This window comes from Lepidothrix coronata, unplaced genomic scaffold (genome assembly GCF_001604755.1).
Source record: "Lepidothrix coronata isolate B3197 unplaced genomic scaffold, Lepidothrix_coronata-1.0 Scaffold83, whole genome shotgun sequence".
Lineage (NCBI taxonomy): Eukaryota > Metazoa > Chordata > Aves > Passeriformes > Pipridae > Lepidothrix > Lepidothrix coronata.
Genome location: NW_016690263.1, coordinates 459,161 through 480,857, shown reverse-complemented (window position 1 = coordinate 480,857; position 21,697 = coordinate 459,161). Strand labels below are relative to the sequence as shown.

Here is a 21,697-nt window from a genome sequence, read left to right as displayed (position 1 = left end):
GTTAGAAAGCTGTCCCCATTCCCTGCCCTTTAGTTTGTTATCTAGTCTGGGGTAAGTGGGAGATAAGAGGTTCTGCATTCTGAGGTTGTAGAACTACCGGTTTTTTGCATGTGTGCCCAAAACTGTAAATTTAGTGCAGAAGAGCAGCTGTTCCCTGTGGTGTACTTGAATGAAAGTGACTGTGGCTATTGTGCTTGCTACTGATCTCAATGTTCCTCATGTGCAATCAATAATACTCTACTCAGGTCACATTAGGGATAGAGCAAGTACTACGAACTGAGCCTGCCACGCTGGGGTGTTTCTTGTGCGATGCTTGTCTTTAAGTGCCAATGAGTTTGAGGTCTCATAAGGATACTTTTTTAAACCCCTTAGGATTAGCCTAAATTCTGCCTCTGACTATTTTAAGCAGTAGAATAGCTTTTGAATCTTATTATTTGGAGAGAGTGATAACAGAGGAAAGATAGGAAAAGCCTAGAGTGTCTTCAAAAACTAGTATTGACTTTTTAACAATAAAATACATCCTGAGACAAAATATGCTGTTTAAATGTAAATACCATTTCCATTTTCAGACTGTCTTTTGCAGGTGTATTTGAAGGGATTTGAAATGTACTTGTAGATGGAAAAGAGGCTATTGACCTTGAAACTATGTATGTGTTAGGAATAATGTTCGCCCTCCTTGAAATCAGGCTCGTATTCTTTGAATGAGTGCTCAAGACCACAGCTCTGAGCAGTGGTTCAGGTGGCATTCAGTGCATAACTCAATCAAGACTGACTGCAAAGCTGTTTCTCAGGAATCATAGATTATTGCCTCGTCTTTTTTTCATCTGCTATGGTTCTGAATGACTCACCCACAGCTGCACTTTGTTCCGGTGAGGACTTGATATAATAGGACAAGGTTTATGTGTAGAAGCAATGACTTTTATTGGATGGACTACTTTGGTCAGAAAAAGAAAACCCAAACATACAGACTTTTCCACATACGAGCACTTTTTCAAGGCTAAAACTGAAGTAACAAACTTCTGACTCAAGTAAGTGTTGAGAATAATTACTGTAAGTAGACATGTATTCTGTTATGCTGTCCAAGAGAAAAGATAGATGATGCTTATGAAGTTGGAGATGGCTGATGTTAACAAGGGAAAAAATGATAAAATGGTTATTTTATAGAATAAAAGAGGATTGATACAACATTGATACAACAGGAGCATGCATCTGCAAACTTTAATTTACATGATGGATACAAACCCATCATGTAAAATGCATATGCAAGCCTAATGTGTCCTTTGTATGTTAAGCTAACTGTACACAGGATGGAGAATTGATCTGTGTGTGTACAGAAGGATGGATGCATTTGGGACTCCTCAGACTTGCTGCACATGTGAAATAGTCCAACATATTGCAGCTGTAGCTGCTCATTCCTTTTCAACACCAAAATGTCATGCTCCATAGGACCTCCTGTTAGGAATACTGCAATGTTAATAGAAATGCAGTAGGTTTGAGAATGGGATACACAAGTATTTCTGGAACTACAAACACAAGGCCTTACTGGACCTCTCGGATCCCAAATACTGCTGAATATAGGCCAGTGACGTTTTTTTCCAAAGCTTTCCTGAAGACTGTGAGAGTGAGCAGGCTTTGATCTCAATGAGAATGGGCTATGGAACCCCAGAAATAAATGGTTTCTGGCCATGAGAAAATATAAGCAAGTAGAAATGTTATAGTGACTACAGTGGGGCACAGGGAAGAAAGCAGATAATTGTGATAGATAAAGAAACCTATACTGAAGTTTAGGTTGATAGACATGGATATATTTTGATGTCAGAAAAGGAACAACTTTCAGATATCACTATATGAATTCCAGATGTGACAGTGGACTCTTTTTTCTTTTCAAAGTCCAGAGGAAAGCCTTCTTCCAATGTTCAGTCTTACCTGAGAAATCACCTGAAACCATATAAGAACTCTTTACCTTGTGGAGTATTAAAACATTTGTCTCACTGGTGCCACAGACAGGTTTTGAGATGTATGTCCATGTATCAGTGAAGGAGCACAAAACTCTTCAAAAGCAAAATATAAGAACAGGGTTATAGTGCGCAAGATATTTCTTAAATCAATTTAACGCTTTAAATTAATTGTGTTTTAAAGATTTACATGTTGATTTTGGAAGTATAAAATAATATCTTTGAGAGACTAAAACAAACATATATATCCTTCAGAATCACAGTTATTTCTGTAAATGGGGATAAATGTGTGTGTGAGTTGTTTGTAAACTCACTAAATAAATATCTAGGTACACAAACTAAATTAGGATGTTTTCATATATGACTTTTAAAAAATTGATTATAAGCTATAATTTTAAGACTTCAAATTTAATATATTATTAAGAGAAATGAGCTGGAGGGACAACTTCTGCCAGTGCTGTGGTTTCACACACACAATAAATTGGCATAGTGATTTACACAGAGAACAAAAGAAATAGATTAGAAATTTATTTTGAATTGAAGTTTAAGTTTTGAAGAACACAGAGACATCTGAAAGGTGAAATTCACAGATTTTTCATGCTTTCAGGTTTTTATAGCCTCTGGTAATGCATGTCCTTATTCTGACATCATATGTATGTGAAAAAATGGATGTAATATTTAAAGACGTCTTTTGACAAAGAAAATATTTCCATTTCCAGAGGTGAGATTTAGCTTTAAAGGCTGATGAGCAGGTTCCAGATGTGTTTTTCAATCACTGGACTTTCCTACTAAGCACTGACAGAGGGAAGGTTTTATCAAAGTCTTTGTGATATGCTTGTTTACAATGAGTAGACATTAGTAGAGCACATCTAAGTGCATATCGCTAACAGATGACTAAAGAGAGCATATGGCAGGGAAAAGAAATATATATTTGTCCAACCAGTGTGGCTTGTTAACACTCCCACACTCATAAACTGTGTTTACATGTACTTACAATATTTTGCAAATCCTTTTTCTAATCAGCTAAAAATAAAAGCCAAATAATTTTTTTGCACTGTTGGAGTTTCAGGCAAAGTTGATTTAGACTTTGCTTTTTAACAAGTCAATTAAACAGTGCAGAAGATTTTTACAGTAGTTGTTTTGCTTCAGCATGACATCTTTACAGCAGTATATGTGTTATTTTCATTTCACAGTGTTAAAAGTTTTATTTTTGTAGAACGCTTTTTTGTTCTCCCACCTGTCTATCCAAGAGTAATTATTATACAACCAGGTTACACTACAAGCAATAACACAGATCAGAATGACCTGTGCTAAATCCTGGTCTAGATCAGGTTACAAAGTTTATTTTGACATTAAGATTTCCCTCTGTTTCTATAGGATGAATCATAGAATCATAGTTACGACACCTACTAATAAACAGTTTGTAAGCAAAAAAGTGTCTGAACTGTTAACCCAGTTCAGTAGAGTGAAAAAGGAGTCTTGATATTGAATAATTTAGGAGGTAGATGAAGAAATGCTGGGGAAATCTGTACAGCTCTTGACATATGAAGGTTCTGATGATTCTATGATCTGATATTAACCCACCTTTTTATAATGGACAGAATACATTATCACTGTCTTCTCTTGCTGTGACATCTAAATGTGCTAGTCTATTCATATATCATTACTAAAAAGAAGACAATTACAGTTTAAAGATGGATTTGGACTGTTGCATACTTTTCAGAAGGAAGCATTTATAAAGAAAACTGCACAGAAGAACTGCATTTACTTTTGATTTTCAGTATATTCCTAGCAAATTTTTATTAAATATTTACATCTGGAGCCAAGTATTGTCCTTCATAAAACAGTTTATTCTTGCAATTTAGCTTCATTAAAGTCATAATACTGTTTTAGGATATGAGAGACTAGTGCTGTGGGATTGAATTATAAAGAGATTAATTTTAGCTACAGGAGATAATTGACCCTATAATTCCTATCACCCCTAATCCCAGTTCAAATGAACCAGTGTTAAAAGTGGCAATACTCACAATATAGAACAAGGTCATGACAGTTAGAATTGTTTTTTACTACCAATTAGATTTCCCACTTGGTGCATTTGACTAATGGTGTCATAGAAAGTGATTTCAGGCATGGAAATACAGTTTCTATATGGGCACACAGGCAGTGGAACTGATGAGCAGTTTGCTGTACATTTTCAAGTGTACAGAATCAAAATGTTGGGGTTTCTTTGAGTGCTGACCCCTAAAATTTGAATTCACATGGGGATTTAGAACATGTTTGGATCCATGGTAAAGCTAGAAACAAGCTAACTAATTTGAATCTGGAAACAAATTCTCTTGAAATTCAACAATGTTAATATATGGTGGTTCTAACATGTTCGGAATTGTCTCTTGGGGCAATACTACATCTGAGGTGTATTCCAGATGAAGGATCAGAAAAAAAAGTGAGGTACTGTCTGAATAGAGAGTTGTTCAAAAACAGATCATGTTGATATTTAGCTGCAAATGACATGAAGGTTTAAAAAAGTACAAAGAAGAGATAAATATGATGTATCTTAGAAATTCCCTCAAGTGATAGTGCCAACTTCAAACATATTAGCATAAGGAGTCTTATGAAAAAACAACAGAACAATACTTTTGCATAACATGTTCCCTATAAGATAATTTTTCACATTTTTACTAGTTATCCATCAGCATTTTTGCAAGCATTTGCAGATTTGAGTTTTGCAGTAAGTTGAAATTGCATGATAAAAAGAGACAGATAATGATAAAAAGCAGATGTATATGGAAGCCTAGCTAGAAGGAGCAAAATATACTATTGCTGCCCCTCCTGTGAAGTTAATCCTGTTTCTTTTATCTATTTCTTCATTAGTTAATGAAGTCTTAAGAAAAATTAAAGTAAGTTTGAAATGGTGTTTTTGCATCCTTGCCTTTAGGAACTTTTTCAAATATTCATAGGAAGGTGCATTAAGTGTGAATTTAGGCATAATTACTTCAAACATAGGTGGTCAGAAACCTGCAACTGAAATGGACAAACAGAGCAGCTAATCACTTTCCTCATTCAGATTCACCACACTGGCTAAGATCAAAATGTAAAATAATTGTGAAAGGAGATATTTTGATGGTATAGGTTAAAAAAAAAGGAACAAACTTTAAGGCTTAGATCACAAATATGCTAGCATGAATTAGATTTGAATTTGGATGCATTTTGTGATTTGCAGTCTTGTAAATGAAAAATTTTCTTCCCTCTCACTTTGTAATAACAATCAATCTCAGATCAGAAGCAAAGAGTTTGTCTGCTATCTTTGTGAGATGAGTATCAGTGCACTTATAGCTACATCCCATTTCTGTCACCTTCTCCAGTGCCCCTGATATCAACCAACATCTCTGTTGACCTCTGGGTAGTGAGCCTGGGATGACAATGAAAGTGGCCTTCATCTCCTGGAAGCCTTCTCATAAGACAACAGGGTGAAAATCTGGGAGACCCTGCAACTGTCACTTCTTATAGCTTTATTATCCATGAGTACAGGAACTGCAGTTTTCATTTTCATTTCAATATGTTGTAATTATATTATTTTATTGGACAAAACAACCCCTCTATTTATCCACAGAACTCATGAAGGAGTGAAACTGGAAGTGGTGGATTATTCTTTTTCCAGAGTTTCAATTTACTCCATTCCAGGCAGTGTTCTTGGAATAAGGGTAAAATTCTTAGGGGTTCAATCAGACCTCCCAGGCATTTTCAGGCATTATCTTGTGAATATGAAAGAAACTACCACCCCTGGAGCTCTCCATACATACATACATACATACATACTAGTCAAAGTCATTACACGTTTGCCAGCCCTTTAAAACCTTTGCTGTGGATGCAAGAAGACCATCCTGCAGCTGAGCTCATAGATCACTTACAGGCTGTTGCTTCTCAAATTGCCAACCACAAAGAAGAAATTTAAGGCAGGGAACAGTGTCTCCATAGTGTAGGTGACTAGCAATTCAATTAAATCCATTCTGAAAAAAATTCAAAACTGCTGATATTTCTGTCTCATTAATTTCCAACTTCCTAGTTTCAGTTTTATCACACTCCCTCTCTTGTTGAATTTCTACTTTGTTATCTTCTTTCTTTCTGTAAGAATCACACANCAAATTGCCAACCACAAAGAAGAAATTTAAGGCAGGGAACAGTGTCTCCATAGTGTAGGTGACTAGCAATTCAATTAAATCCATTCTGAAAAAAACCCAAATGTTATGAAATTATTATTTTATTAATTTCCAACTTCCTAGTTTCAGTTTTATCACACTCCCTCTCTTGTTGAATTTCTACTTTGTTATCTTCTTTCTTTCTGTAAGAATCACACAGCAAAAATCAATACCACAGAAATTCCTAGGTTTTTATTTGATGAATGTGAAGTATTTGCCTGTTATGTTGTTCTTTTTGCCACTAGGAGAGACAGGGCACGTTGACAGCAAATATTAATAAGCTTAACACTAATACTGGTACTACTTAGTATGATTTTAGGTTGTGTCAAGTGATCTTTAGGGAATAGTAAAGAAACTGATGTCAAAATTGCATTCATAATTCACTGGGTATTTTCTATTATTTTTATTTTGCAGGTGATTCATATAACAGGTCGATTACGTCTGAGAGTATCACTATCACACGGTCGGACAGTACCCAGCCAAATCATGGGACTTGTTGTCGTTGCTCATGCTTTGCCACCTCCTACAATTAATGAAGTCAGGATTGACTGCCACATGTTTGTCACTCGTGTGAATATGGACCTCAATATCATTTACTGTGAAAATAGGTACAGCTTTTAGCTTCTTTTTTCTTTATTTTTGCTGTCTGTATTCTTTGTTCCATGGGCTTGGCAAGAAGTTTTGAAATTTGTGACTCCTGCAATGTCATCCTGGTATTGTATGAGAGCGCTGAATTCACTCTCATCATCACCACCTTCATTTTCATTACATTCTAAGAGGATAAAATAAATTAAAAACCATAATTTGCAGGATATCTTGCTGGAATAAGGGAAGATAGACCAGGAAGGATTCCTCTAAGCTTTTTCTGGTTTTTACAATCTTTCGCTGTCCCTCTCAGAGTCAAGACTTGGGACTAGACAGACGTTAGTCTGACCTGTATGCCTGTCCTTATGCTCTCCCATCCTCCTCTCCACAAGTTTTTCTGTCTGAAGTTTTAAAGTTTTCCGTTTTTGAACTAATTTGCAGATTACAGCACATCATGCTCAGTGTTTAATGGAACAGAAGCACAGATGGCCTAGATAGTAGGCTAGAGAGGTGGGATCTGTTGCAGTTAGAGGTGGGAAAACTGTAGAATAAAATTGGTTAAGGGCATACTGGGAAAGACAGCAGTGAAATGGAAACAGGTGATGAAGAGTTGGTTGAGGGGGGGCCACGTTCGATGTGAAAGCGACAAGTGATCTCAGAAGGTGAAAGATAGTATTTAAATTCAGCTGTCTGCTCACTGGGGACTGGATGTTCGTAGTATCAGGAGCTCCCCATGGTGGTCTGTCAGGGCAGGACCGGGCAGCCAGGGCCCATCCCACCATCCTAAAAGCTGAGGGGGGGCACAGGGACAGCCCCAGCCCCAGGCATTGGACACCTCCCTGGGGACAGGCAGTGGCATGGGCTGGGATCTGGTCAGTAGAACACATGAACGGGCAGGGCTATGAGCAGCTGGAAACTGGCAGGGGCTGACAGCCCTGGGGGCTGACATGGGGGTCTGGGCTAGGGGGGGGAGAAGCCCCAGAGGGCTGACATGGAGTTCTGGGTGTATGAAGGGCAGGGGAGGGAGGCTGGTCAAGACCATTAAGGCCTCATGGCCCTGAAAAATAAAAATAAAATCCGGGGAATGGGTATTCTGAGCAGAAGTGAAGATACATGAGAGGGAAGGGATAAGTAATAAAGTTTGGGTCCATTGATGGAAATCTGAGGTAGCGCAGAAAAGCTGGAAAGGAAGTAGGAAGGTAATGTAGCCAAAAGAAATTTTGTCAAGGGGACTTATCAGTGGAACAAACAAGATTATTACAGCAACCATGGCATATTATAAATTGAGTGGAAGCTTTCTGATATGAGCAATCATAATTGCTCAATCATAATGGAATACCTATGATCAGGATAGCACATCAATATAAACTTTTATAAAAAAGGATAAACCCAAATGTTTTGTTGAATCAGAGTCTTAAACAATTTAAAATAATCTTCCGTTTCAGTTATGAGGTTGTCACATTGCTGAACTGCTACAGTATTACTTGACTGTTAGAGAGAACACTTCATCTAAACTTCCAAAGCATTATCTAAAAGTGAATATATTATTCTCATTTTTAAGCTTGGAAAAACTGCTCCATGGAAAGTGGATTGCACAAGGTTACAGAGAAAGTGGATAACAGCATTAAAGTTTGGGCTTTTTGCCTGTGAGTCTATCCAGTGAGAATCCAACTTCTGTATAATCTGGCAGCTGGCTCTAGGAATTAGGAGTAGGATCTAGAGGAAAACTTTTGCCTTAGTCTTTGATTTCACTGTAACCTACCTAGGTAGTAATGGAAAGCTACTACCACTTCAGAGTTTTTTGAAGGCCTCTGTGAAATGAGTTGCTGGTATCTATCTAGTTCCTCACGAACATATTTCCTTTTAACAAAATCGCCTGCACTTACTGTTACCTTCATTGGCAACCTCCATAAAAAAGCCAGGAATCAAATGGATGTGAAAAATGCACTATCCTATCAGGTCAAGTATGATATGAATTTTTAGGCCAAGTTAGAAAGATTTATGCTTTTTCTGCTGTCCGTTTGGCATTTTTATCAGCCCTAAATTGTTGGGGTTTTTTTAATTAAACATTTTTCTCAAACCTTCCCTTTACATTCATGTAGCAATAAACTTTCAAGTGCCTGAGAAAGGCATCACTGAAAACTGTAAAATGCCTCAGATTAGGTACACTGATTGGTAATCAAATAGAAAAGGCTGATATCATGTGGTAAACTGTGGTAAACCAGCAATAAAGTGTTGAGCTTATTAATGTTTTTCATTTGTTAAAGGCAACATTATAAAACAACTTTTCCTTGTTTGTGATAGATTTTATCTCATATGCTAATGTAGAATGCATATGATGGTACTTGAATTTATGTTGCAATAGTTTCACTTTAGGTCCCTGATGTCACTGTTGAAAATAGTTCATAAAAATATTTTCAAATAGTAGAAACACTTTCGCCAGTGCTGGGAGGTGAATGTGAGCTCATAGACGCAGTGGGATTTCCAGTGATGAAAAATGGAATAAGACTGACAGGACTTGGATTTCATAGCAGGTGCAAAGCAGAATATGACTCTAAAAACTGGGAGAATGGAAAAAAAAACAGAAGATGGGAAGGAATTAACTGAACAGATGATTGAAGCTGTCAGATTAATTATCTGGGCGTTTGCCAAGGCCATTCTCTGAGTCAGGGAAGTTGGGATCTCTCTTCTGGGACTATAGAAAAGGAGATAAGTATCTCATCATGAATATATGGGCTCGACTCCTGGCCCTTGCAGGCAGCCAGGAGATTCTTTGTGGTGCCACAGTAAAGCAAGCACAACATTGATGAAAACAGAGAAAAATGGATTCATGCTGGGCAAGCTGTAAGCACTATTTATGGAGCAATGGGGAGTTACTGGCAGCTGCAGGGAGTATGGAGCAGAAGCCATGCCACTTAACTGAAATGAATGCTCACAGTGGACCATTGGATCAGCAGGGGTGAGATCAATAGTACTCCTAGTTTTCCAAGTGGTTGACTGCTTGCAACAGCAGTGAGCAGGAGAGACATTAGTCAGGTCTTTGGGTGCATCTTGTTACTTTTCTCTGAATGAAGAGATCTACTTTAGAATCCTGGACTCAGTGCAGAAACTGGTCAAGTTAGCTTCCCTTTGAGACAAGATCTATTAGGTATTACACTGGCTATTTCTAACAATTAATATATTGCTTCGAGAGTGTAAAATATAGATGCAAAATTTTGTTGCCTAAAATGCGGCATATTAATCTATGTCTCTTTTAGGATTCATGTCATCTAAGCTTTACCATCTAGTCTAAAATAGTCAATGGAGTGCAAAAAGCACCTGCAGAGGACAAATCATGTCACATGGTGATAAACAACTAAAAGCAAAATAAAGACGTTGCTTGGTTTTCAGAGTCAACTGCTAAGGATTGGAGACCATGTGGAAATAGCTGATAGTCCAGTTTAATGTGGACTGCTATAGCCATATCTGCTACTATATGCTCAAAAGAAAATAATCACATGGAAGAGGTTTGGCTTGTTAGCCATATAATGGTTGTAAGTAGTTCCTTCAGACTTGCAGAAACAGTCTACAGGTCTACAAATGAGTGCACAGTCTGTTCCTCATTCAGCAAAGCGCTGTACCATATACCTACCTTTAAATTTCAATCATGTTATCAGTCCTGTTAGTCAGTAGAACCATTGATCTGCTCAAACATAAGCCTATGCTTATGTTTTATGGGATGAGGTCCGTGTATTCAGTAAAAACCAGGTTCTTACTCATCAACCTATTACTTTATTTTGTCACAGGACTTGGGTGCCACAAGATCTATCTCCTAACAAGTGCTCCAAGATATACCATATTTATTTTACTTTATCCATGTAAATTATTTCTTTTCCATCTTTAGTACCTTTCATATAAGCATAAGTGTTCTATTTGATGTAATTTCTTTTGCTTCTGTTTTTGATGTCATTGCTTACCATTGAACATCACTTATATGTGGATATTCTCTCTCTTTCTTCTTACACATTTTTCATTTTAAAAAAATCCTCTGTCCTTCATATGTCTGTCTGAAACATCTTTTCCTTAAAATTATAGAATCACAGACCAATTTAGGTTGGAAAAGACCTTTAAGATCCTCAAGTCGAACTATAAATCAAGCACTGCCAGGTTCACCACTAAACCATGTCCCTAAGTGCCACAGCTACATGTCTTTTAAATACCTCCAGGGCCGGTGACTCAACCACTTCCCTGGGAAGCCCGTTCATTCCAATGCTTGATAACTCTACTGGTGGAAATACTTTTCCTAGTATCTAATCTAAACTTCCCCTGGCGTAATCTTAAACTTAAGGGGTTGTGAATCTGTTTCCACAGTTGCCTTGCAGTGTTTGCTAATTTTTATCTGTGAAGACTTTACACGAACAGGCTACTGCAGAGAAATAAAATCCAGCTGAGTCAAATTTACAAGAGGGGAAGCAGAATGATCATCTTTCATATTAGTCCTGTGAGCTGTAGCACTCACAGCCTGGGAACACCACAGGGCAGTGGCCTGCCTGGCGATTGCCTCTTTCTACTAGGCTGGCAGGGTGAGATTTCCTTTCCCTGATCTTATCATAGAATATGCTGAGTTGGAAGGGACCCATCAGGATCATCGAGTACACCTCCTGGCCCTATGCAGGTGGTGGAAGAATCACACCATGTGCCCAAGAGCACAAACGGTTCTTGAACTCAGACAGGCTTGGTGCAGTGATCACTTCCCTGGAAAGCCTGTTCCACTGTCTTGAAGCAGAGCCACCTCCAACTAGAAAACACTCAGTTCTTGGGCCAGAGAAGAGACAGCAAAGTGTGCCAGTGAGGTGAGTGTAGACATGAGAGGAGAGACCAGAGTTCTAGTTCCTGCACCATGGACTGTTTATACACTTAGTTCAGTATAAAAAGATATTATAGAGGGGAAAAGAATGTTTAAATCTCAGGCTCCCTTCCTTCTGCTGGGGTTTCTTATCACTGGGCAGAGACCCCAGGTCCTTTTTCTTCCCAGCAAATAATTCACTGTGCAACCAAAGTGGAGGAACTCAGCAGGAGAGATAGGGAATCCCACTGCCACAGTTTCAGATTTGTCTTTGTCCTTGTGGATTATGTCCTCCACGAGAAGGTAGAAGAGGTGCTTTTCAACTGTAGTTTGTGATAAACGTTAGACAGATATCCCCATATGGCTATCCCATATTTGGCTAAGTGCTGTAACTAGTAGGCAGTTGTTTGAAGGTGCACATCCTTCAACATGCTCTGTCATGAAAGTGAGAGAAGGCTGTTGTGTTTTGTGCTAAACTTGATTTGACAAATTTACAAGCAAATTTGATTCCACCTGCATGACCTGTGAAGTTTTTCATGTTTGTTGTTTGGGGTTATTTTCAACTGGGTTTAAATCACCAGTGCTGCTGTGGTATTGTCCTTCGCTCTTTACAGTCTATGTATTCACCCTGCTTCAGACACACAGGCAAACACAGCTCTGCTGATCAGTGCATCAGTGGCTGTGTTCACCCCCTTTGCCTGCTGCAAGCCCCTCAGACCCACACAGTTCGGCTTCTGCTTTAGGCATCCCCCAGGATCACACTCCAGTAGCTATCTTGTTATATCAAGATGTTTAGTGGTCTTTACAGCTCCTGTAAATGAATGACAATTATGTCTCAAAATTGAAAAGTGGGCTCAACCCCAATCATTGCAGATTATTTCAAACCCTAAAAAAATTATTCTATGTCTAAAAAACAGACATACTTTTAAATGATTGTGTGAGCAAAACATTTTCCTATTTTCTTTATAATCTCTGTATTACATTTAAGGACACTGACATCTTGACAGTCCATGATACAAGTTTACACACCCACACTGACACAAGCACACAGACACACACACAAAGGTCTGCAGAATAGATTTTGAAGTTTCTATGTGCAATAAACAACAAAGTCCCAGTTGAAAGGGCCCAGAGTGAAAGCTAAGCTCCCAAATGAATTAGACTAAAAAAGATAACACCCTGAGGCATCAGTGTGTCTCAGCATTTAAATTATATCCCTTGAAAAATCAGTCTGGACTTGGTGCCAAGAAATGGTTGAAGAGCTTTTTCATGAATATACCCAATAGAAGACCAATCTGTTGAAATGAAATGTGTCTCTAATCATTTGGTATAAACATAACATGTTTCTACTTTATTATGTAACCTTGAATCATCTTAGTCTTTTAATGAGGATTTTGGATTGTTGCTAATGCTTTATAATTTCATGGAATTATATTTTCTTGGTGTTATGCTACTGGGACAATATGTACTAGAATTTAATTTTCCACTTATTTAAATGGATAAAATAATTTCCAGGTTTCTTTAAAAAAAAACCTTTCTTTTTTTTTTTCCTTTTAAGGCTGTGTCTCATTTGTAGAGATATTCCATTCAAATGACTTTAGTATTGAAAAAACTTTTTAGCAGATTTCACTTTCTGAGTCATTTGACAGTTCTCTTGGTTTTTCCCTTCTTGAATTATAGACTGTATATTCTTTTTCCTTTTTAGGATTAGTGATTACATGGATCTGACCCCTGTAGATATTGTAGGAAAGAGATGTTACCATTTCATTCATGCTGAAGATGTGGAAGGCATCAGACATAGTCACTTAGACTGTAAGTACTTCCATTTTTGTCAAAATAATCTGGTACGACACTTGATTGTTCCTGAACTATTATTTATATTCCACAACTGGTGTCTTCATCTTGCACCTGCTTTTTTTGTCATAGGTTTTCACAGACGATGGCTCAAATATAACTTTTTTTATTATTTACTTTCAAGTCTTTCTATAGACATATATGATCATTCATGTATGTGGAAATAAAGCATTATATTTGTATTACCAGAGTTTCTAGCAGCTGTTAATTTACACATGCTGTACATTATTTTAATCCTTCAGAGAGGATTGCTTAGGTGAGAAACTCTCTCCCTGGCACAGAAAATGAACTCCTCTGAAGTTTTTTTTCTGAGTCATAACATGGGGGACAAAAACTGCAGCAAAATTGGGATTTCACCATGTTTTTCAATACAGAAACGAGCTACAGCTCTACTAGTGCTTTAACCACCCTGTGTGTTAACATCTAAATGGCCCTCATCCTTATAGCATCTAAGTCCCTGATACAGGTAGTATCTGATTAGGATAAGAATAACAGAAGTACAAAAATGTTACGAGACAAACTTTACCAGAGAACATACGCAATGTCTCTGTATGGGGGAAGAGACGTTCAGTTCAATTCCTTGTAATTAAGCTCTTTGTATTCTTATTAAAAGCCATAGGGCCTAATTCTTTTCTTGTTGAGATCTGTTGACTTCAGTGATAGGCCTTCTGATTTACCCTGGTGCGAAAAAAGACTTATGCCCATAATCTCTAATTTATCTGTGCCTGCAGTGAAGCCAGATAATTCTTTGGAAGTTTCGGTGACTGACTGTGTTTATGATTGACTTTGGTGTTTTTCTTAATGTAGAAGACTATCTGCAAACTGCTTCTTAAATTAGAGCCACAGATTTGAACAACTCTGCTCCCCCTGCACCATGTCCCACTAGCATTTCCTAATAAAAGTACAGCAGCCCAAGTGCAGACACTTTTAATTAGATTTTACAAAACCATATGACTCCAATAGAAGGCAGTATAAAGTGTTCAGTCCCAAATTACCTTGCTTGATCTGCAAAGGAAGATAGGAGGGTAACTGCAACCAGAAAGCAGGAGAACAAGGACAGCTTCTGTGATAACATATGGCAGCTAACAGCAGTATCAAGCTCTGTAAAGCTTTCAAATAGTCCCTGAAGTTTCTAGAAAGTAAAGTTCAATCAGCATAAGAAGGTCAGATTAGATATATTTCTGCAGGAAAAAAATAAAATCAACTATCCAAAAGAATAAACAAAGTAATTTGGCATCATTTACATTTGGAGCATTTAATATCCAGGATAATAAGTCAGTTGCTGAGAAATGAAGGAACAAATTCAAAAACTTACTTGGTGCTCTTGAAGCTGGAAGTCAAAAATGACAAGTTGCACTTCCACTGCACTATCTGACCAAGGAAATAAAAGATATTTACGACTCAGACTTAACATATCACCTGGCATAGATGAGCATCCCATTTGAAAAAGACCTTAATCTTCTGAATGACCACTTCTCTCTGAAATAGAATATGCTTTATGAAACATTCATCTTCAGAAAAACGGGAGATCTATGTAGACAGTATGAGTGCAGTGTGGTCCAGTGTATAAGCACTGGACTAAGAATCAAGAGGCCCTGGAGACAGGAATGACTTCTAAAAAATCACTTCACCTTACTGTGTTCATGCTCTCTGTGTCCAGTTTAGCTGATTGAATTGCAAGCTTTGTAAACACAAGGACTTTCTCCCACTGAATATCCAGTACAGTGGAGTTCCGAACTTGGCTGTATGGTTATAGCATAATTATTCTTCGTTGGCTAATCTTTTTTTTGAATAGACAAGGCTAGTTACATCCTTTATGTGCAGTAGTTCTCTTGGTTTATAGGAACAAGATGTTCATACAATCATCTAGGTTGGAAGGAACTCTGGGGTAATATCTAGTCCCACCTCATGCTCAAAAGTGGATCAACACTGATTCAAAGCAAATTTTTATCACTTTCTCATTGATGTTGAAAAACCCTAAGGTCAGACTTTCCACAACTTCTCTGAGTTTCCTGTTGCAATATCTTAATAGGGGTTAAGTTATCTTCACAGTGGGTTTTTTTCGTTCTATCCAGCTGGAACTTCCCTGTTTTGATTGTGCAGCTCATGGCTCCATCTTTGCAGTAGCCTTCTTGCAGGTATGCTGCTGGGTTCCATTGAAGTCACCTCTTCTTCAGGCTGAACAAGCCTGGTTCCACAGCCGTTCCTCACAGGGCAAGTACACCAGCCCCTGGGTATCTTGGCAGACCTCTACTGAACTTTCTGAAGTTTATCACTATATTTCCTGTGGTAGGAGCCTAAAATTAGATTCCAGATGCAATCTAAAGAGTAAAGGGGGATAATGACTTTCCGTGCTCTTCTGGCTATACACTTTTTAGTACAGCCCTGCTCATTCATGCTTTTAGCATACTGTCCACCAGGACGCCCTTGTCCCTTTCCACAAAGCAACAACTCAACCAGTCAGTTCTGAGCCTGTAACATTGCAAGAAGTCAGTCCATCTCAGATACAGGACTTTGCATTTGTCTTTTCATGTTGAAGCTCATGCTCGGTATGAAAGATCTTCAAGTTTAAATTAGTCTTGGGAATAACTGAGGAAGCACACCTGCCCACTATAATCCTGCAAAAGCTGAAGTTGTTCATATCTTTGCCCAGAGAGGTGTTCAATTTTCTAGCATTTAAAAGGCAGTGTCTAAAAACTAAGAGAAAGAAATCCTAAAACCCCAAAACACTTCATATCAACTTGTCGATCCTAAAAAATCAAGTTCAAACTAAACTAGAAGGAGAAAATTCTCCTGGTCTAGTAAAAATTAAAATTAGAGCTAAAATTCGCAAACTGGCTGTACAAGGTAAAACTCAGCAGAACCACAGTTCCTTGAAACAGACAGCACGAGATATTTGCAGTACAATACAGGAAATAATTGCTTGAGATCACAATGGAAAAAAACCAAACGAACCAAAAAAAAGCAATATTATTCAATATTTTAAAGAGGAGCTGGAAACTAAAGTAATGGTTAGGAAGCACTAGTGGAAAAGAGAAGCAGGACTTGGGAGACCAGCAGACTGTAAAGGGTGTGTTTGATGGAGGACTGCAGAATGCAACTAAACATCTTGGTTCATTTTTACCAGGGATAAAATAATTTTTAATTATTAAAACAAGAAGAAATCCAAATTGCAATGGTAGATTTAAAGGTAAAAATAAACACAAATAAAACTGCTACTCTGCCTATTCACTGACAACATATCACAAAAAAATAAGGAAAAAGTAAGACCACTACATCCTGCTGTCTCATCCAGGATATTCAAAGACATCAAAGAGGAAAACAAGCAAAGAAGAAAATGTTGCACAAAATTGCAGAGAAAAAAATCAAGAAGGCTGTTGATGGCTTCGGATCATAGCAGCCCATTAGAAACTTTGAAAAACAGGCCTTGTTAAATCTATCTCAGATAAAAGAAGACAAAGGCAGTTTCAGGAATGCGACCATAACAAGTATAATGGTGAAGAAGGTCTGCAAGACTATAGCAGTCTTTTGTAAGGGAACTACTGCCCTAATGAAAGAGCAGATATGGTCAGTGGAAAAGCTTTCATTAGCTTCAACGTACATGGGGATTATGCCCTAAAAAAGCAATTTTTTATGGACTAAAATTCTGACCTGGGTGAAAAATTCCATTATGTTCAGTGGGGTCAAGATTTATGTTAGTTATATGCTCTTGTGAATTAATAAAACAACATTCATACTCTAACTGTACGTATGCCTGCATTTATAGCAACATAATAATATGTGGCATGATACCACAAGCTATTGAAACATCAGTTTTTTCCAAATAGAGATAAAAAGTTTATGGCTGTTTTTCTATCTTGTTTCATTTAAACTTTGAATGATCATGCTTTTTCACAAATCTCTCCACCAATTTTTTGGTGTTACAATTCTACCTTATCAATCTGTTTCTCATTTTGTAATGCTTTGTGGTTTCAGAAGTTTAGGAAACTTCTCGTTTGTTCATCTTCGCTGTCAAATAAATTGCTGGTAGAATCATGACAGATATCACTTACCATAAATCAAGTCTCTCTCACAGAGATTATAGTTAAAATGTTCTCTCTTCTAACAGCCAGTACACCAGCCAGCACCATGGACCACCCATTGGCTCAACTAACACACAGAAACTGGCTAAGATGCAACAACTTGTGTTTGAATCCAAACCCTCAAAAATTACAGGTCTGGCTGTACCCTGGCTCAGATACAGTCTCTAACCCTCTCTCTGTGTAACAGAGGTCTTTATTAGGATGTGTGAAAGAGTTAAAATTGAATGTTTTATGTTTCATGCATTAATGTTATGCATCTAGAACTAGCATCCTAGAAGGACTCCTCATGCCCCTTGTTCTACTTTATCACTTGTAACAATGGGGAAAGTTGTAGGATCCTCTCTATTTACTTACCTCTGCATAGAAGCATTGCAGGACTAAATTCTGTCAAGCATAGGGCAGTTCATACACTTTCACCAAGCCATGAGTCCCTGCATGAGTAGAACTGCCCTTGCTCCAATGACTTCAATATCCCTGACAAATATCAATGACAAATATCTCTGATCTTAAAGCTAGCAGGCTACATTTGATGTCAAATAAATATCAGAAATCAAGCAGACTAATAAAATTATTGTTATATCAGGTCTTAGCACTGTCTGTAGAACTCAGCAAGGTCAATTGATGCTGCTCTCTGGAGTACAATAGTGTGTATATGTGCTTCCCTTTGTTGACACTGTTAGCATTCAGGGGTCTGTAACAGGCCTTTTTAAGGAGTACATTTCATGTTAAAATGAGTGAATGTCATATGCCATTGGAGTATACATCTTCCATTTAATTGGAAAAATGTAATGGTCTTCATTGAACACCAAGTACTTGATGTTACTGTTCAATTAAGGTCATTAAGAAAGCAGCAAGGAAGGATAGAAGTCAAGACCTCTGAAGACAACCGTATACATATTTTTAGGCAAATATAGGATAATGTGGCACCATCTCAAAATTAATATTTTGCTTGTAAGAACACTGTCACCAGTATATACCAATTGGTATTGGTATAAAATATGTACTTTTTCATTTTGGAATACTAATTGAGGTCTAAATTCAGAAACCTTGCACTGACAAGAAAGATACTGTTGTCCTCAGCTATTGCTTAGAAAATATCATCCTCTTTCTTCAGGATTTGATTTACAGCTATAAGAAATACAATTCCTCAGGAACAGTGAGCCAGGGCAGTTTATTTCCCATAAAGCAAAGGTCTCTGATGAGTATGTTTGGTAGCAATCCCTCTGATCTACTTTATCTGGTTTCCAGTGGTTAGAATAATCCAGTCTTTCCGAAAATCAACTATTCCACATTCACCTTTTTAATGGCTCCTCTATTTTTCAAGGAATATTATCCCCTCAGTCTGCTTTTAAATCAGTTATATATTCATGATTTCCTTTATGTATGTTCAGTAGAAAAATTATATTGCTATACAAAATATTGCTTAGTGGTTTAGCCTACCAGCTGTAGTTGAACCAACCCTTTTAACTTATGCACATGAGTTATAATTTTTTATTCTCTTAATAACCTCAAACACATGAAAAACAAATAGAATGAGTTGATAATTTCTAACAGTAAAATACTTCACATATTTTGCTATCATGCTGTGGAATAACTCTGCAATGTCAAGTAGCTCACAATTAATAAAACTGTAGGGGGAAAAAAAGAAGTGTTTTGATCCTGAGGAATTTTTATCCTAATCAGATCGAAATTTCAATGCTCTTGTAGTGCTTAATATCTTCAATAACCAAAAAAATCAAACTGATTCCAATGTCAGGTTTTACATTCTGGAACCAAAATAAAATGCTAAAATATACAAATGAATCTCGTGTTTGTACAAGTTTATTATCATCACTAAAAAGCAAGATTGATTCTAAATTAGGCTGATAGAATGTCAGGGGTTTAGCTATTTCTTAAACAAAGTCCTCCCAGCATCCTGATGACAGCCTAGTGTATGTTGTTTTCGAAGTATTGCGGAAGTGCTGATCTGACCGCCTGCACAGTCTTTCTCTCTGTCTGTAGTATGGGTCAGCAAAAATTTCTGTTGGACACTGGCGTCCTTAAGTCCTTTTGACTGGAAACAGTGATGATAGAGCAAGATGAGGGAACAGGAGATAACAAACTGGAAGAAATGGAAGCATGTAAAGAAAACATTTTTTATTCATACAAGGAGGAAAAGGATCATGGACTTTGGTTTTAGCACATGTCTAGTGTTCGTTTTTCAGTCCTAATGAATCTTAAGAGATGTGTACCTATGCAAGCATGTGTACATGTCTTGTCTTTTAGCCATGCCCTGAAATCCTGCAGATGTTGTATCTGCTCCCACAAATGCTTTTTTGGGTTATCCAAGATGTTGGTCTGTCTAGCTTTATTTCTTTGTCTGCATTCTGACCAAAGCCGAAGGTACTAAAAGGACCAAAGCCAAAGGTACTTTAAAGAAAGGGAAAAACACTCTGCAGCATGCAATTAGGCACACCTTGCACCCTTGTTTTCTCTGTAATACGCTATTAACTCATGGCTGATTCATTCCTTGAAAGATGAGCATTTATACCATTGCTTACATTTCTGTTTGTGGAGGATGATTATTACTATTGTAATATTTGGTGTTCTAATTATCCGTATAAATATTCAGATATCATTTTCAATCCCAATAAATTTCTAATCTTTGTGAAATTTTGTGCCTCAGTTTTTCACATGCAGGTTTTGTGCTCTTGAACACGTTTTCTGTATGTAAAGTAGATACAAGTTTACCAGAAGCATCAGATCTTTTGGATAGTAAACAAACCAGAAAACTCTACAAAGCCAAATCTTTAAGCTATTTAAATCATTAGCTGCTGAACCTAATTGTAGAATTTTGGCTTCTGTAGCTTAGCAATATATACAGTTATTTTGCAAGATGCCTCAGATATAGTTTGCATCAATAACCCTTTAACTTAATTCCTGATGTTATTTCATCTTCAAATTAAATCTAATGCAATACTGATTTAGTACGCTTACATTTGCAGTTTGTAGGCTTTTGATTGTAAGTCTTCCATAGTTCATAGTCAGTTGAAATTTGCAACTACACTCTTCTCCTATTTTTTGCTTTAAAAGTGTATGTAATACCAGCTGTATAAGTACAGCTACTGCAGTAAAGGCTTATAGAGTGAAGATTGAGCTCTGGCTTCTGCTCATAACCTCTTGGTTTCCCAGTTACTCCGTTAATAATTTTCTTTATTTTTTAAAGTCTCTTTGTGCTCAAAATTTCTGACCCCAAAGATGAATCTATACTTTGGTATTATTTTTGTGATACATTGCAGAAGCACATGTTAAATTGCAAAGCCATGGGAATAAAGGATTTTATTATACACCTCCAGCAGCTTCATCTTCAGTTTATCCACTAAACTAGTTCTGTGCTGACTTTTTGCTACTGGATGTATATGCATGCCATTTTAAAAAAGAAGGAGAAAACTACTTCAGTCACATACTTTTTACCTTCATGGCTGAGGTTTGCTCCAAGATTACTGAGACCAGAATTGTCCATCACCTTGTAGTCTAAATCAGTAAGTGTGTTGTTCCATTGAAAATCTAAGGATGGATTAAGGATTTTGTAGCTTAGAAGGCTACCCCTAAATATCCTAAAATGTCACCATGTGAAGGTATGATGAAACTGTTGCAGATCTTTCCAGGGCTTCAGAAACACGTTTGTGCTGTGGGCTTTTTTTCTTCTCTTTCAAAGGTCTGGGCAGTTAACTCTGTGTCTTTGAGGGAGACAGTTTTAAAAGCAGGAAGGATATGAAATTAGTATTAGTAAATTGTGTAGCATATATCAAATGTGTGACAGTGTGGCAATAAGTCTTATCAGCACTTTGAAAGAACCTGCATAAATCACCTTTGGCTTTGCCATCTGTAAGTCATGTGGCCAGTGGTGGGTCCAGGTTGGTTTTGATGGCTGATAGCTTATAAAGTATGCTGCTGTGGCACTTTTGGCTCAGTGGGCTTTGGGAAATGCCCTGCCAAGCACCTGAAGCCTTTGTCCAGAATGTCCACGGACTGCTAAGTATTGCTTCTGAGATCTGAAGTTCTTTTGTTTTTATTTTAGAAGGTTGTGTTTTGGGGGGTTTTGTTAATGCTAAGCTATCTTTTTAAGGCTTGTGGAGAAAGATGGAAAGATTTCTTTTGTTTCCTTTTCTTTACTTTTTACAAGTCATCTGGTATAAAGGGACAGTATGCTTCAAAAAT

At 37.4% G+C, this 21,697-nt stretch overlaps 1 protein-coding gene across 4 annotated transcripts in view; it reads left to right on the top strand.

Moving 5' to 3' along the window:
• NPAS3 (neuronal PAS domain protein 3) overlaps window positions 1-21,697 on the top strand; it is a 613,262-nt gene that overhangs the window by 573,797 nt on the left and 17,768 nt on the right. For all 4 annotated transcript variants that reach the window (XM_017820487.1, XM_017820490.1, XM_017820489.1 and 1 more), the window contains 2 exons: window positions 6,566-6,759; window positions 13,267-13,373. In XM_017820487.1, coding sequence (XP_017675976.1) covers window positions 6,566-6,759; window positions 13,267-13,373 — 301 coding nt within the window. The remainder of the gene's footprint in view (window positions 1-6,565; window positions 6,760-13,266; window positions 13,374-21,697) is intronic.